Source organism: Podarcis cretensis (genome assembly GCF_951804945.1).
Source record: "Podarcis cretensis genome assembly, chromosome: 7".
Taxonomy (NCBI): Eukaryota; Metazoa; Chordata; class Lepidosauria; order Squamata; family Lacertidae; genus Podarcis; species Podarcis cretensis.
Window position 1 is genome coordinate 5,647,679 of NC_137176.1, and position 15,654 is coordinate 5,663,332.

At 46.4% G+C, this 15,654-nt stretch overlaps 2 protein-coding genes across 2 annotated transcripts in view; both read left to right on the forward strand.

Moving 5' to 3' along the window:
• The window catches only part of LOC307219562 (uncharacterized protein), a 63,887-nt gene that overhangs the window by 3,048 nt on the left and 45,185 nt on the right, over positions 1-15,654 (forward strand). The gene's annotated exons all lie outside the window — the stretch shown is intronic.
• On the forward strand, positions 11,179-14,148 carry PCDHGC3 (protocadherin gamma subfamily C, 3). Its single transcript, XM_079983518.1, has 2 exons — positions 11,179-13,894; positions 14,069-14,148. The coding sequence occupies exons 1-2, from the start codon at positions 11,374-11,376 to the stop codon at positions 14,131-14,133; spliced, it is 2,586 nt and encodes an 861-aa protein (XP_079839644.1). The 5' UTR covers positions 11,179-11,373; the 3' UTR covers positions 14,134-14,148.

Here is a 15,654-nt window from a genome sequence, read left to right on the forward strand (position 1 = left end):
CAAATTATCTAAATTCTTCTAAATATGCAATGTCCAGGACTGGGCATCATCCTTCAGATGCAATATGACTAGTACATGAGTTTTGTTTGTTTTCCTTTTGGCTATATTTCCAAATCTGAAAGGTTGTGCTCGTTTAAGCAGGTGGCAACAGGTTTTTCAAGGCTTGTGTGTGTGCGACTACTCATTTGTGATTTTTTGAAATTGTAACAAAGGTCTGCCCTCGTTTTTCCAACATGGTGTATATGGCACACCGGGTACTTACATTCTGTAACGCAGGTGAAACTGTATAACACGGAATTTAAAGTGTTATGATCAGTGATAGAGTTTTGCAAGAATACTGGCTATCAAGGGTGATGGAGGGAAGATGCTGGATCAAAGCATGCTATAAATGGGATATGATATTGCATGTTTCTATCTTCCACACCCAGAGAGCGTCTCTTCCACAAAGGTGGGACAAATACTTAGAAGCAGCACCTATCTCCATTTTTTTTAGTATGTGTGCATTCAGCATCCATCTATACCTTGTGATCAAGAAGATCTTACAGACTTATCAATGTCTACTACTCCCTTCTGCACATTGCATCTGTTTAAAAATAGTAATCTTGAAATGTGATTCTGCCTTTTTAAAAATTGGATTATAGGAATTGTAAAGAGGCATAAGACTCATTTGAATGGATTGACTCTGCTAAAGATAATATTTGTCATCTGTTAGGACTAAGTCATCTGTAAGCTAGGGAAAGACTGTAAGACTGAGAAAGAAGGAGAGGCAGTGATAAAATATTTTTAATATTTTGTTGGAAGCCGCCCAGAGTGGCTGGGGAAACCCAGCCAGATGGGCGGGGTATAAATAATAAATTATCATTATCATTATCATCATTATCATTATATCATTATCATTATCATTATATCAAATAAGGTTTCAAGCAGGAGACAGGACCTAATAACATCAGCCATGCCATCAGAGTTCATTCACCTGCCCATAAAACACCATTGCCAACAATGCCTTTGTCTGAATAGGCCTGGCCCACCCATGAGACAAGTAGAGGCAACAGCCTCAGGTGGCAGGTTCTAAAGGGGCAGCAGATCCCAAAATAGATCTTTATTCCTTCCTTGTTCCTGGTGTAGATATTCACTCACCCCTTCTTCCCTGGCAGGGAGGGGGTGCCATTTTGTGGTTTGCCTCAGGTGCCAAAAAGTATTAGGCTGGCCCATAAACAGGCCATTTGTACTAAAGAACACAAATCTGATATAAAAAATGGCAACATTCAGTGGAAGAGCAGGATCCCCTGCTGGTGACCCCAAATTAACAATACTCTGGCAAAAAGACTTAAACAGGCAGTTACAGCTTGGAGTTGCTGTACTAGAATTTCTCAGCAAGTTTCATACTGTTCTGTTCTGGCTCAGCTGAATCAATTGATTTGCTTCATAGTACGAAAACAACAGAGAATTCTTTGGCAGCTAACATATGTATTGTGGAATAAGCTTTCATGGTGGACTCTAGCCCACAAAAACTTTCGCCATAATAAATTTGCTAGGCTTAAAAAGACTCTGTTGTTTTCAGGCAACAAATTTCAGTCTTTGAGGTGCCACAAGACATTTTGTTCTTTTTATGGGCTTCTCTTGAATCATCAAATCACATGTGTAATTTTGTATCAGGACCAACTTTTTGATATAAAGGCAGGCCACTTAAAAATGGCAGGCAAAAGGAGACATTTGGCAGCCAAGTTTGGGTGTTACTCAGTTGATCTTAAGATAAATGTGAGTCATCCGTTGCTGCAACAGTGGACAAATAAAGGTGGCAGCTTAACACAGGATGATGCTTTCTGACTGAACATGTTTTAAAAGGCTTCTCAGATTTTGGCAGGAACTGCAGGCAACCAGTTTCTAAAGTTATATCTACAATGGTAAATTAGCATTTACTGAATGGCCTGTTGTTGTTAAAATTTGTATACCACCCTTCATCTGAAAGATCACAAGTTGATTTAATTAAAACCACTCTGCAGAGAATAATGGAATATGATACCAAAGGCATGAAAAGCAAACTAGTGGATTCCTGATATATTTGTTATTATCTCTTCTATGTAGCTGAGAATTCACATAGAAAATGTTCTGCTCTCTAGCTTACTCCAGAATGTCAGCAGTTTTTTGTTTGTTGCAGCAAAACCCACAATGACTACCTTAAAAGTTTATTGTGGCATACAGGTTATATATTTTATTGCTTCAGTTGAGGCGATGTTCTTATCACTATGCAAAGCATGAGCAGGGAGCGAATTTCCCCCTACCTCTCATCTCATAATTCAAGGTCTTCAAAGAAGTGGTCTGCATACAGTTCAAGGCTGACATAAGAAAATACTTCTGTACAAAGTTAATAATTAACTCAGCATCCTAAGATGTGATGAGATTGCTTTATGAAAAATGGTTGAACCTACATAGATGAAGGCAGTATACCTCAAAGGAACAGCTGGTCCCTTTCATTTCTATGCCTTGCTTGACAGCTTGCAGAGATCTTTGCTTTCTGATATTAACAGCAGAATGCTGATCTAGATGGATTTTGCTTTGATTCAGCAAGGCAACTCTTGATCTTAGGTTCCCCAAGTGACTTGTGAATGTTCCAGGGAAATGAACATTTTTATTATGAACTATTATTATTATGCACACAGGTGTAAAACAATATACCGTATTTTTCTGTGTATTGGACGAGGGTTTTTGACTCAAAAATCACTTCAGAAAACGGAGGTCGTCCAATACATGGATAGTGGCATGGCAGCGGGGAGAAGGGCGGTGTGACGCCAGGCATTCGGTGGGCTGGAGCGCGGCTTCCCCTGATGCAGCAGCGAGCGGGGAGCGATCTAGGGGGTGTTTACTGCCCACAGCTGCGTGGTGGGGAGAAGCAGCGTGCTGCCAGCCAGCTCTTTGACGGGATCGCAAATTCACCCGATGCCGCTGCGCACAGGATCATTTCCCTGGATCATTTCCCATGCATGGCGGCATTGGGGGAGGTTGCTCTCCTGCAAACCGGATGGCTGGAGGGAGCACAAATTCATCCAATGCTGTTGCGTGTGGGGAATGATCTAGGGAGTGTTTTCTGCCCACAGCTGCGTGGGGGGAGAGGGTGAACAACTTTGGGCCATCTCCCCTCATTTTCTTAAAATTTAGTCTCTCAAAATGGGGGGTGGGGTGTCTTCTACAAGGGGACGTCTTATAGACAGAAAAGTACGGTCACTTGGTCAGCAATAAAGGCAAACTAGAAAATTGAAAAAGCCACCAGGTGAGGGTAATGCTGAAACTATTGTAGTCATTAGTTTGGTAATAGCTCAATCCTATACATGTTTACTTGGAAGTAAGGGTGAAAATAGACACAATGGTGGTCAATTTGTAAACAGCTACTGGGAGCGGTGATCTGGATCAGGACCACAACAGGAGCAAAGGCTTGAATCTTCTCTCTCTCCCAGCCCCAGTCTGGATTGGGCTTTCCTATACTTGTTATTTAGTAAACAAGAAACAATCATTAACATGCCGTTGTCATTCTCTATTTTGGTTCTTCTTTCCCACAAGTTCAACGGATTTTACTCCCAACAGTAAGTGTGCACAGGATTGCAACCTTACAGCCCTGTTTCATAAATTTCAATGTACTTATCTACATACAGCCTGTGCACAATCTATGCAGGATTTGGCTGTTAACCCCTTAAAGCTAGCTATAATGCATTTCACATACAAGCTGTTGAGAGAGGTTTTGTCAATCGTGGGCCTAAGAACTATGGTCTTAGCCCACAAAAGACAAGAGGGCAAAGGATGTGATGATACTACTTCATATGAACAGGTTTTTGGCTGGTAGTGGATGTGAGGGGACCGTTAACCACACTGACTTTTGCTGTGCTCTGAGTTGCATTTTGTGTGGGATGTATATGACTATAAATCCAATCCAACCATCAGCAGAAAATGATGGGGCAGGACAGTGGTGAGATTAATGATATATCCTGCATCATTTTAAGGCAACGTTTAACCATGTGCTGAGCCTCAAACTATGTGTGGTAGTTTGGTCTGAAGATTTTGTTTTGTTAGGGAAATGTGGTCAAAGGACTAAAAATTGATTGCAGGAAAGAGGCTTAGGAGGAAGCAGTGATTAACATTCTCCCTTCTAATTCTTTTTGTAATCAAAAATGCCCCCCTCCCACAGCACTCCCCCTATTGTTTCATGTGGGGGGGGGGGAGAGAAGTTAGTGTCATACCCTCCAATATATCTTTGATGAAAATAGGGACGTCCTATTTAATAGTAGTAGTAGTAGTAGTAGTAGACTGGGTTGCCCTAGCAACTCTGGTGGCTTCCAACATATATAAAAACATACAACATAAAAAAATACTTCCCTATGCAGGGCTGCCTTCAGATATTTTCTAAAGGTTGTATAGTGGTGTTGCCATATTTCAAGAGGTAAAAATCCGGACACAAAACGTTGTTGAGCTTTTTTATGGCAATTACCTGATAGCCTCTCTGCCACCACAGAGCCCAAGCCACCCATGCCAGAGCCAGAGCCCCATTCAACGAGGACTAGAGACTTGTTTCTTTATTTTAAATTGAAATCTGGGGAACATGGCCAGTTAAGGGTTCAAACAGACAATGGGTGGCATGTCTAGAATCCAGGAAAACCTGACAGATAAGGCTACAGAGACAACTTTATTTTGACCTCAGTCGGAGAGATTAAACATATGCTTACCTCTCCCATCCAAAGTGCTTAATTTTTTCTAAGACTGCTTCTACTGCATTTTACAGTGTCTTTAGAATTTGTTCACAATTTTGGTTTTATCATTTCCTTCTAAATAATCTTGAGGTTGTTAAAATTTGCCTCTGTGTGACAAAAAAGCTGTTCATAAATCACAAAAATATTAATAAAATGGATATGATTGACACTATTTTTAGAAAGAAGACAATGAAAATCCACTTTAAATTATGAAAGAAATGACATTTGTGAGTGCTGAGGTGGGACTCGTGTCTCCATAGGAAAAAGCAAAGGCAAAGATCCCTTGCAGTGCAGAAAATAGTGCGCTCCTCCCTGCTACCAGCTGCATATATCAGGGAGAAGCTGTACGTAGGTAGAAGCTTGCTTGTCACCCAGGAGGCTCTCTCTCACACAATCCAAAGAGACTAGGGAAGAAGTCAAGAGCTAATCATGAATAGATTTGCATGGTTGCATCAGATTTGGGATATTCCTCAAGCATATGTTTCCAAAGGATATTTGCTGCACACCCACACAGACCTTTTAACATGACTGATTTTAGTCTAATGACCCATAGAATATGGAAAGATATTTTAGCCTGTGGTGTTTTCCTGATATAAATTTCCTCCATTGCCAGCAACTTGTTATATTTTCAGTAGGTGTTCCTTCGTTACTTCTTTGCCTTCTATGCAACCTGATACATTTGCACAAGGCAAAGGTCCATTCAAGACTGTAAAACACACAAACACACACACATCCTCTATTTCTCAATTAAGACTGAAATAAATTGCAGTCAGAGATCAACACTATGTGCCTCATTCAGAAACATAAAAAGTAGCCTGATGAAGAATTTGGCTCAGTTCAAAGGTTTGTGAGCAGCACTGGTTGGAATTGTTGTTGTTCTTACATTAGTAATTTACAATATGAAAACAGCACCAAAAAAATAGAATAAATAATCCAAGTCACAGCAGCAGCGGCGGCAGCAACCTGTCATAATGCAGACAATAAAACCCCTCAGCATAAGCCACAGCTCCTACAATAAGCATAGTCATAAAAACAATGCAAAAGTAAGAGCAATGGCCAATAAAAGCAGAGAGTGTGCATGGCATTAAGGCTGCTAACCAAAACTGCAGTGCTAGCTGCCAACAAAGGCCTTTTGGAACAAATATATATGGGGCACTCATGAAGGTGGCATGTGGGCTTCCTTGGTAAGGGGTTCAATAGTATAGGTGCCCCACAGTGGTGCTTTAAAGAAAAGACCTAGCATTTATCTTGCAAGCAAACAGTGCCTAGGGCAACTGAGACAGAACTGAAGGGCCTCGTTCCTTTTCAGGAGATGAGCCACATGGTTCTGCTGTGGCTTTAAGGATAGGCCTGCATAGAACTCGCTGCAGTGGTGATGGGAATCAGATGCTTAGCGTTTGCTCACAGTGTGATAGGACTGTGACTGGTCGTCACCAATAAATTTACTGGCCTAGGTCAGCAGGGGTGGGGTGGGGACATTTGGATCAGGGCCAGTAGCCAAGCTGCCAGTAACCAAAGAGGGGGAAAGCATGCTGTCATAATACAGCAGTTCCAGGAAGGCAAGTTTGAGTAGAGCCATAAGGCCACAATAAAGATTTTTAGGTCTTGCTCCCATTCTGTGGCACTGATCCAAACTAGGAAAAGCAAAGTGTATGGGGTGATCCAATCACAGATCTCCCATTGAATTCTCACTTTGGCTAGTCATATGCTATCACTATTGCTTGCTAATTTTTTCCATTGTTGTTGACCTTCAATTCAGAATCAACAGGCTGGGGTACATAGAAGCACATCCGCTGCAAAAAGTCTTATCTAGTGGCCTTGTGGGGGGAAAGTAACATTTTTGCCTTGTCATGGAACTTGGATAGCCGAGCTGTTAGCATTAACATTTCCTCTGTGCTGAATATTTACCCCCTGCTGCACCATTCTGTTCTTTTCACGTGCTTTCTGTGCTCTCTCTGTTGTATTATGCTGGGTGTACATTTCATCCTTTTAAGTGTATGCCACCTTGGGGGTTCTTATTTGGGTCAGAAGGTGGACAGTTTTTTGTTTGTTGTTTAAAGCAGAAGAAGAGAGTGAGAGAATGTTTAAAAAGGGAGAAGATGTGAAAATAACAGTCATTCTGGTACTGTCCAGTGTGGTGTAGAATGCCGACAGACACAAGCTCTTTTACACCATTAACATGGTGCAGCCTCAATTGATTTTCAGACTTTATATCTTTGAACTGTCCATCCTTCGATGTGCCTTATGAAATTGCTGCACTTCAAATAATCTGTCTTTCAGCTCCATTTTCTGCGCTATTAATGTTTATGAAGAAGCTTCTCCATTCCTGTATTTAGCATTGGCATTAACGCTCATGCCATTTTCTGGCCATTTAATTTTGTTCTTTAGAAGCTAGGCCTTTGGTGGGAAATTCTGTTAAAGTGGGATTTGGAAGAGTATCACATTAAGCCTAAGATTCAGTACAAACTTGCTTTCTTCAAGTCTATAAAAAAGCATCCCTGAACAGATATTTGAGACCAAAGTCCAACTTTCCTGGTTTTCCTGCTGGTGGATAGGAAGAAATATGGGGTCTTTGGTACTTTTTATATGGAAGGTCCTCCATTCCTATTCCTCCCACTGCCAGCTAAAGAGGTTATTGTGGCTCCTGCTTTGCAGGGGGTTGGACTAGATGACCATTTGGGTCCCTTCCAGCTCTACAATTCTTTGATTCTATGATTCTATGAAAGATGTTCTCCCAAGGTCTTTGACCTGCTGCCTGTTGGAGTAGTCAATGATGGGCTAATGGTCTGATACACTGTCAGCCAGTTTTACATATTCCAGCAATTCTTTAACTGATAGGCACTCTACTGTTGCATAATGGAAACAGCTACCTGTGATCATAAATGGGATGTGCATAATGTTTCCAATACCAGCTGCTAAGAACTCCCATTGGCAGGGAAGCAGGATAGGTAGGTGATCAGTTGCATTGAGCGCTGGCCAGTTGAACAGGGTGGGTAGAGATGCAGGAGTGAGCAGGTAGGGGCAAGCAGGGACAAGAGCAATGCTTCAAGACTGTTGCTCAACCCCTTGGAGGGTAAATCTATGATTTAGCTGCAGCTGAAGAAGGGAAGGGCTCAGCTTAAGCACTGCTCCATCCTAGAAATTGTTGGTAAACATACATCAGTGTACCTCCCAACACTGTTTAATGGCTTGTATCACATAACACCAAATTTGCATCAGGTATTGCAAGATCCCACAGAGGCCTCTGGACACTGACAAACTAGAACGTGTCCAGAGGAGGGCAACCAAAATGGTCAAAGGCCTGGAAACGATGCCTTATGAGGAACGGCTAAGGGAGCTGGGCATGTTTAGCCTGGAGAAGAGGAGGTTAAGGGGTGATGTGATAGCCATGTTCAAATATATAAAAGGATGTCACACAGAAGAGGGAGAAAGGTTGTTTTCTGCTGCTCCAGAGAAGCGGACACGGAGCAATGGATCCAAACTACAAGAAAAAAGATTCCACCTAAACATTAGGAAGAACTTCCTGACAGTAAGAGCTTGGAATTTGCTGCCAAGGAGTGTGGTGGAGTCTCCTTCTTTGGAGGTCTTTAAGCAGAGGCTTGACAACCATATGTCAGGAGTGCTCTGATGGTGTTTCCTGCTTGGCAGGGGGTTGGACTCGATGGCCCTTGTGGTCTCTTCCAACTCTATGATTCTATGATACTTCAGGTTCATTCATCTGGAATACCGGTAACTACTATTCCTGTCCCATAGTCACAAAGCTAGACTGAAGAAAAGGAAGCATCCTGAGACTTGGCTGTTCTAATCCCCCTTATCTGAGAAGGACGACTCTGTGACTACTTGCAGTCTCTAGCTGGTGCAGCTTGGCTGCCCCAGTCTTCACAGTGTCCAAACTCAGAGCAGAAATGTGCAAGTGGTTGCTCATATCAGAAGCAGCCTCCTCTTCCTCTCATTAACTCCCCTGCATTCTGTGGGATGGTGCAATGCTGGAGATTGGAGCCAATCCTCCCCACTGTGCCATCTAGATCAAGAGGAAGGGTAAGCAAGCAAGTACAGGCCCCACCAGAGGTGCCCATCTCATTTTGCCCCTACATATGTGCCACCTGCTGCCCCCACGCAAGGCTCACTTATGGGGTCATGTAGCTGTGGCTTCTGGGTTCCAGCCAGGGGTGGACTTTGATAATATGGTGCCCTGAGCAAGTACAAAATTTTGTGTGTGTCTCCCCACCCCACCCCCAAGAAAAAAACATTTCTTATCTTCACAATAATTCCTTTTTGTATTTTTTTTGCTGATCTTCTTAGTAGGAACACATATAAATAAATGTATTTATTATTATTATTATTATTATTATTATTATTACTACTACTATTACTATTATTATTATTATTATTATTATTATTATTATTATTATTATTTTGCGCACCCTTGGCTCAGAGCCCTGTACAGGAGAACTGCTTGCACTCCCCTAATCTGGCACTGTTCTAGTGAGAGCCCCATGAGAAGGCCTCCAGAGGCCTCTGTGGGATCTTGCAATACCTCACTGGAACTTGGAAGACACTGCCGCTGCTTCTCTTCACTACTCTGGTGGCAACAGGGGGCGGGGGCATCTCTGCAGGGATTCCACCACCTGAGGTGACTTCTTTAGACTGTCTCATGCCCTGGCTCCCACGCATTCTCTTCTAGGGTGGGGTTTGCAGATGAGCAAACTGAAGCAGCAGTGGCTTCTTCTTGTGATGATCACTGGCCTAAACCTTCTTGCCATACTCCTGAGAGAGAGAGAGAGAGAGCTAAGCAAGCTTTGGTGCAGGGTAATGGTTGCTTCTGCCCTTTGCCTGTGCTCTCCCTGTGGAGCCAAATCCCACCACCTATGGTGAAAGCCAGTGGCATAGCGTGGGTTGTCAGCACCCAGGGCAAGGCAAGTAATTTGCGCCCCCTAATCCGTGGATTTTAGCACTCAAGTGCAAGCGCCCCCCCCCAGATGTTGCGCCCGGTGCCGCCGGCCCCCCCTGCACCCCCCACGCTATGCCACTGGTGAGAGCAAAGGCAAGTGAGAGGAGCAGACACTACTTCCCCAGGTCCCCTCACCTTCTGTCTCTGGCCAGTGTATCAGGGAGTTGAGAGTACTCTGATAACTTCCAAGTTCATAGGAGCCAGCTCCTAGGGACTGAGGTCCCTTAGACTCCCCTAAAATATTTGAGGGGACTGGGGCCCCCCAAAGTTCATAGGCATTGCCATTGAAATGGTGTGTGTATGTCATGTCTTGTGATTGATTATGCTGTACCAGGTTAGACTACTGTGATACACTCTCTGTGGGGTTGCCTCTGAAATATGGCTTGGAAATTGCTGCTAGTTCAGAATGCAGCTGCTGGATCACCAACCTGGGTAGGCTTATTAGGATAGTGTAACAGTGGTGCTATATGCCAGCTGCATTGGCTCCCAATTTCTGAGCCCAAGTGCTGGCTTTGACAGAACGACTTCTGGGGGCAGCCATACAAACTGAGACAAGGCAGCTGCTCCCCAAAGAAAGGGTCTTCTCAGTGGTGGTGCCTCAGCTGTGAAATGCTATCTGTAGAGGGGTCCACTTGGTACCTGTTTTGTCATCCTTCCAGCACCAGGTAGACTTTTACTTTCCCCCAGCCCTTTTAGAGCTGATTTTAGCCCTGTGGATTCTTTGCTTGCTTGCATAAGATCCCTGGGTTTTATTACTGTTCTGCTGTATATTGTCTGCATTTTAATCCATGCACACGCACACACAAACTATCCTGGGGGTTTCCAGTGAAGGTTAGTATAGAAAGTCCTGTAACAAAATCATAATAAAATAACCTGCCATCTTCCTGCTCACCCCTTTCCCTTTGGGCAGCAGACTGGGGAGCAGAGAGAGGGGGGAAGCTTACACCGCCTTGCGGGGCTTGCGGGTTCTCCCTGAGCAGTGCTGTGCATGGGGAGCACCGGGCTGCCCCACAGAGCCGCCACGCCGGGAGGGCGTAAGCGAGGGAGCCAGAGGCGGAGGCACCGCAGGCAGGCAGGCAGGCAGGCATCTCTCTCCCGATCCCTGGGAAGCGTCCGGGGTCCAGCCCTTCCTCCACGCTCCCCAGCGAGAACAATGAGCCCTTGCTGCCTCCTTGGTCCGCGCTTCCCTTCGCCCCTTCTCGCGGCGGCAGAGCGGGGAGGGCTGTGCAGCCTAGCGGGCAGCCTCCACAAGCCTTTCACCGAGGAACACCCCCGCCCCCCCCCGAAAAAAGAAGTCCACCGGGCCCCGCCGGCCCAGCTTGGATGGAGCCGTGCGCCTCGTGCCTGGGAGTCCCGGCGGCGAGCCGGGGAGGCGGAGCGGGAGCGGCCTCTCCTGCAGTTAATGGTCGCGACTCTGCGCGCCGCTGTTGACCCGGCGATGCTGGCGGCGAAGCAGCGCGAAGTGGGACGCCGCCGCCGCCGCCGCGAGTTGAGCGCCAGCAACAGACGGAGCGCAGTCCCGCCGCCGGAGCGCCGCGCCGCCGAGCAATGCCCGACCCGCAAAGTCCGCGCGAGGCGAGCCTGGACCGGGCAGGGTCGCGGCCGCATGGAAGGGACGGCTGAAAACTTTTAGAGGGACCTCCCCGCCGCTGCCGCAAAAAGAAAGAAACTTTGCGAGGCCGGGAGATGAGAGGCGCCGCGGGAAGGAGCCGGCCGAGAGCGCGCTGGCTGCCCGTCGTGGGCTTCTGGCTGTGGCTGGGCGTCTCGGAGCGGGCGCTCGCCGCCACGCGCTACGCCATCCCCGAGGAGATGCCCAGGGGCTCTTCGGTGGGCAACGTGGTGGGCGACCTGGGCCTGGATCTCGCCCAGCTGCCCGCGAGGAACCTCCGCGTGGTGTCGGGCGGCGGACGAAAGTACTTCGAGGTGGACCTGGGCAGCGGGAAGTTGCTGGTGAGCGAGCGCATCGACCGCGAGGAACTTTGCGGGGCCCTCTCGCCGTGCGCGCTGAGCCTGGAGGTGGTGGCCGAGAGCCCGCTGGTGCTGTACGGCGTGACCGTGGAGATCCAGGACGTCAACGACAACGACCCGGCTTTCCAGAGCAAGCAAATGAAGCTGGAGATCAGCGAGTCGGTGACCCCCGGAGCGCGTTTCCCCTTGGAGAGCGCGCAGGACCCCGACGTGGGAAGCAACTCTCTGCAGACCTACCAGCTCAGCGCCAACCCGCACTTCGTGCTGGACGTGCAGACGCGAGGCGACGGGACGAAGTATGCGGAGCTGGTGCTGGAGAAAGAGCTGGACCGGGAGCAGCAGCGGGAAGTGCAGCTGGTTCTCACGGCGATGGATGGAGGGACCCCACCCCGATCGGCCAGCTTGCAGGTGCTGGTTGACGTCCTGGATGCAAATGACAACGCCCCTGTCTTCAACCAGTCCATCTACAGAGCCAGCGTGAAAGAAGACACACCCTTGAACACCCTGGTTGTCCAAACCAGAGCTTTCGACCTGGATGAAGGCCCCAATGGGGAGATTGTGTACTCTTTCAGCAGTCACACCCCTGCCAGAGTCCGACAGCTCTTTGCCTTAGACTCTGCCACTGGAGAACTGAGGCTGAAGGGGTTGCTGGATTTTGAAGAAGCCAAATTTTATGAGATTTATATCCAGGCAAAAGATAAGGGTTCAAATCCTGGTGTCGCTCATTGCAAAGTGCTGGTAGAGATTGTGGATGTGAACGACAACACCCCAGAAATAACAGTGACGTCAGTGTACAGCCCAATACCAGAAGACGCAGCTCCAGGGACTGTGATTGCGTTGCTGAGTGTCACGGATCAGGACTCTGGTGATAATGGCCTAGTAAATTGCTTTATACCTTCTGGGATCCCTTTTGCCCTCAGCTCTTCCCTTAAAAACTATTATACCTTACAGACCAAAGGACCCTTGGACAGGGAACTTGTCTCTGAGTACAACATCACCATCACAGCTCAGGATGCAGGCACACCCTCACTCATGGCAGAAAAGCAAATACTGGTTAAAGTATCTGATGTAAATGACAACCCTCCTAAATTTCCACAATCCTCCTATGATGTATATGTGGAGGAAAACAACCTTCCAGGGGCCCTGATCTTTAACATCAGTGCCTCTGACCCGGATCTGAACCGGAATTCCCACCTTTCCTACTCCATCCTGGATAGTCCCACGTCCTCGGGAGACTTGGCGGGCAGGTATTTTTCTATTAACCGGGAAAATGGCAGCATATATGTCCTAGTCCCCTTGGACCATGAGGGCACCATGGAGTTCAGGCTTGTGGTCCAGGTTCGTGATGCCGGCCTCCCGCCTCTCGCCACTAACATCACTGTCAATGTTTTTGTCACAGATCAGAATGACAATGCACCCAGGCTCTTATACCCAAACTCAAACAACAGTTCTTCACTCTCAGAAGTCATCTCACCCACAGTCAGCCCTGGTTACATGGTCACAAAAATTGTGGCCTGGGATGCAGATTCTGGTTACAATGCCTGGCTCTCGTATTCCTTCCTTCAGGTCACTGACCCAGGGCTGTTCACTGTGGGGCTGCATTCTGGGGAGATAAGCACAGCTCGTTCTCTGCAAGAGGAAGATTCTCGCAAGCAAACATTGCTCATCTTAATAAAAGACAATGGGGAGCCTGCCTTGTCCTCCACAGTGACCCTTGCTGTAGATGTAGCAGAGACATCTAGGGAGACACTGACAGACTTGACTGCTGTGTCCACTACACCCCAAACAAAGAAGCACTTGACTTTCTATTTAATCATTGCTGTCATCTTGATCTCAGTGGCCTTCTTTGTCACCGTGGTTGGGGTGGGGATTTATAAATTTTACAAGTGGAGGCAATCCAAGGATATATTCAAAGCCTCCAGAAGCTCCCTTTATAGAACCCCGGGGCCTTTCAACCACATAGACACTGTGCGGAGTGGATTTACTCCTCCAAACTTCTACCAGCAGGTCCTCACCACGGACTCTCGCCAGAGTGAACTTCTGTACAAAATGCCCTTTGCTCCCAGCCCTATGGGGAGCCGCCAGAGCACTATCACAAGATGTGACCCTGCAATATATAACCAGCTAATAAGCACAAATAAGAGGCTTCTGGTGTCCTCTGAGGTAATGTATGCTTGTTGTCCTTCTCCAGCAAAGTTGGGAAATCCCAGCTCTGAGCTTAAGTTAGAAAGACATTTAAGTCAAGGCAGACCACTCAATGTCTTTCTACCCGGAAACAGGGTAGTTCCTGTAGAAGACATTCTTTTTCCTGTTTTCTGTCTCCATCTAGTGCTGTGTCATTTAATAGCATGATTAAGAGCCCCGCCTGTTTAACTCCTGTGCATGTGTTGTTTCCTTCCTACATTACATGGAGTTGGGTGGTTTGTTCTTTCTGCTCTGGCTCAGATCAATGTGGTCAGCTGTTGTTGGGTTGCATAGTCATTGCCTCTGAAGAATGATAGCTCCCAGTAAGTTTATGTTTTACGAAAAATCATACGCAAGGAAACAGTAATGCTGTGTAAATAATGGGTTGGATATGTATTGGGAGGCTTTTTGGCTTGGGTGCTTCTTCAAGACACTAAAGGGAGATCACCTTCAACATTTCCTTGGGGGCCTAGCCTCTGATGTATGTCTGTTTGATTTTCATCTATGATGGGGTGGAAATGTAAGACTTATTCCTTTTCCTTATGTGTATGGTGGAATTGAACCTATTCTCTATGTAGCCAAACATGAGTAGGAGTAGCAGAAGAAGAGACATTGGAACAGGGCTCTGATGGCTTCTCATTCAGACTAATTTGGTAGGGGGAAATGGCACTTTCTATGGAAGCAATGGCAGCAGCCTTCCAGGGAAGATGCTCTTCTATACAAAAGAGACTTCTGGGAAAGAGCCTGAGCATGGATGCCTTTCAGAAGGAGGCCTACACACAGGACCAGCCACCAGGTGTGCACCCCCAAATTAGTTTACCTGGAGGCCGCAGCAGGTGGAGGCAAGGATGGGCAGCAGCATGGGGGTGGTGAGGAGAGATGGTGCTCCCTTGCCCTGATGCTGAGAAATGCCGTTTTCATTTCCCCTCAGTGCTTCTGGGCCCCAATATAGCACCACTATGTTGAAGTGAGGCCCAGAGGCCCTAGGACCGTTGGAGAAGGTGGCAGCTGTTGCCACTTGGTTTGGTGCTTCTGTTCCCAATGAAGGGCCCTGTGCTTGTTATTTTAAGAAATCGAGGGGGTTGCGGATATTGCTCTGGGGCCTATGCTTGTCAGAGGACCCAGACTTTGAGTTTTCATTTAAAAAATGTAAGAGCCTAGCCCTTCTAGAAATGAAGTTATCAAGCAAAATGTGTGAGTACCCTTCTAAGTGAGTGAGCCAGCCCAGCTATCCCCACCTTTCAGTGTTTTTAGCAAATGAGTGACGTCTGAGCTGTGGTTGATGAGTAAGTTGTTTGGACACCAGGCTATAGAATAACTGGTGTCTTAAAGAGCTGCCATTTCCCTCTTCCATCCAGTGCACTTTTCTGCCCTGCTTGTTTCATTTTCTAGTCCTTGGAATTTCTGTTATTTAGCCAATCTGTTCTTTCTACAAAACAGGATGCATCTTTCCTGTGGTGAGTTGGTCTAAGATCAGGTACTCACTATAAGTTATTTTCTGTAAATATTATTACACAATAAGTGTGGGTAGATGTTAAAGAATACCCCACCCTATAGCAAGTGCAAAATGTGAAAAGTATGCAAAGAGGCTTGGGCATTCTGTCATACCAACATTTCTCCAATGAAAATAGGGACGTCCCATTCCATAATGATAATTTTACTATTTACCATATTTTTTGCTCTATAAGACTCACTTTTTCCCTCCTAAAAAGTAAGGGGAAATGTGTGTGCATCTTATGGAGCGAATGCAGGCTGCGCAGCTATCCCAGAAGCCAGAACAGCAAGAGGGATTGCTGCTTTCACTGCGCAGCGATC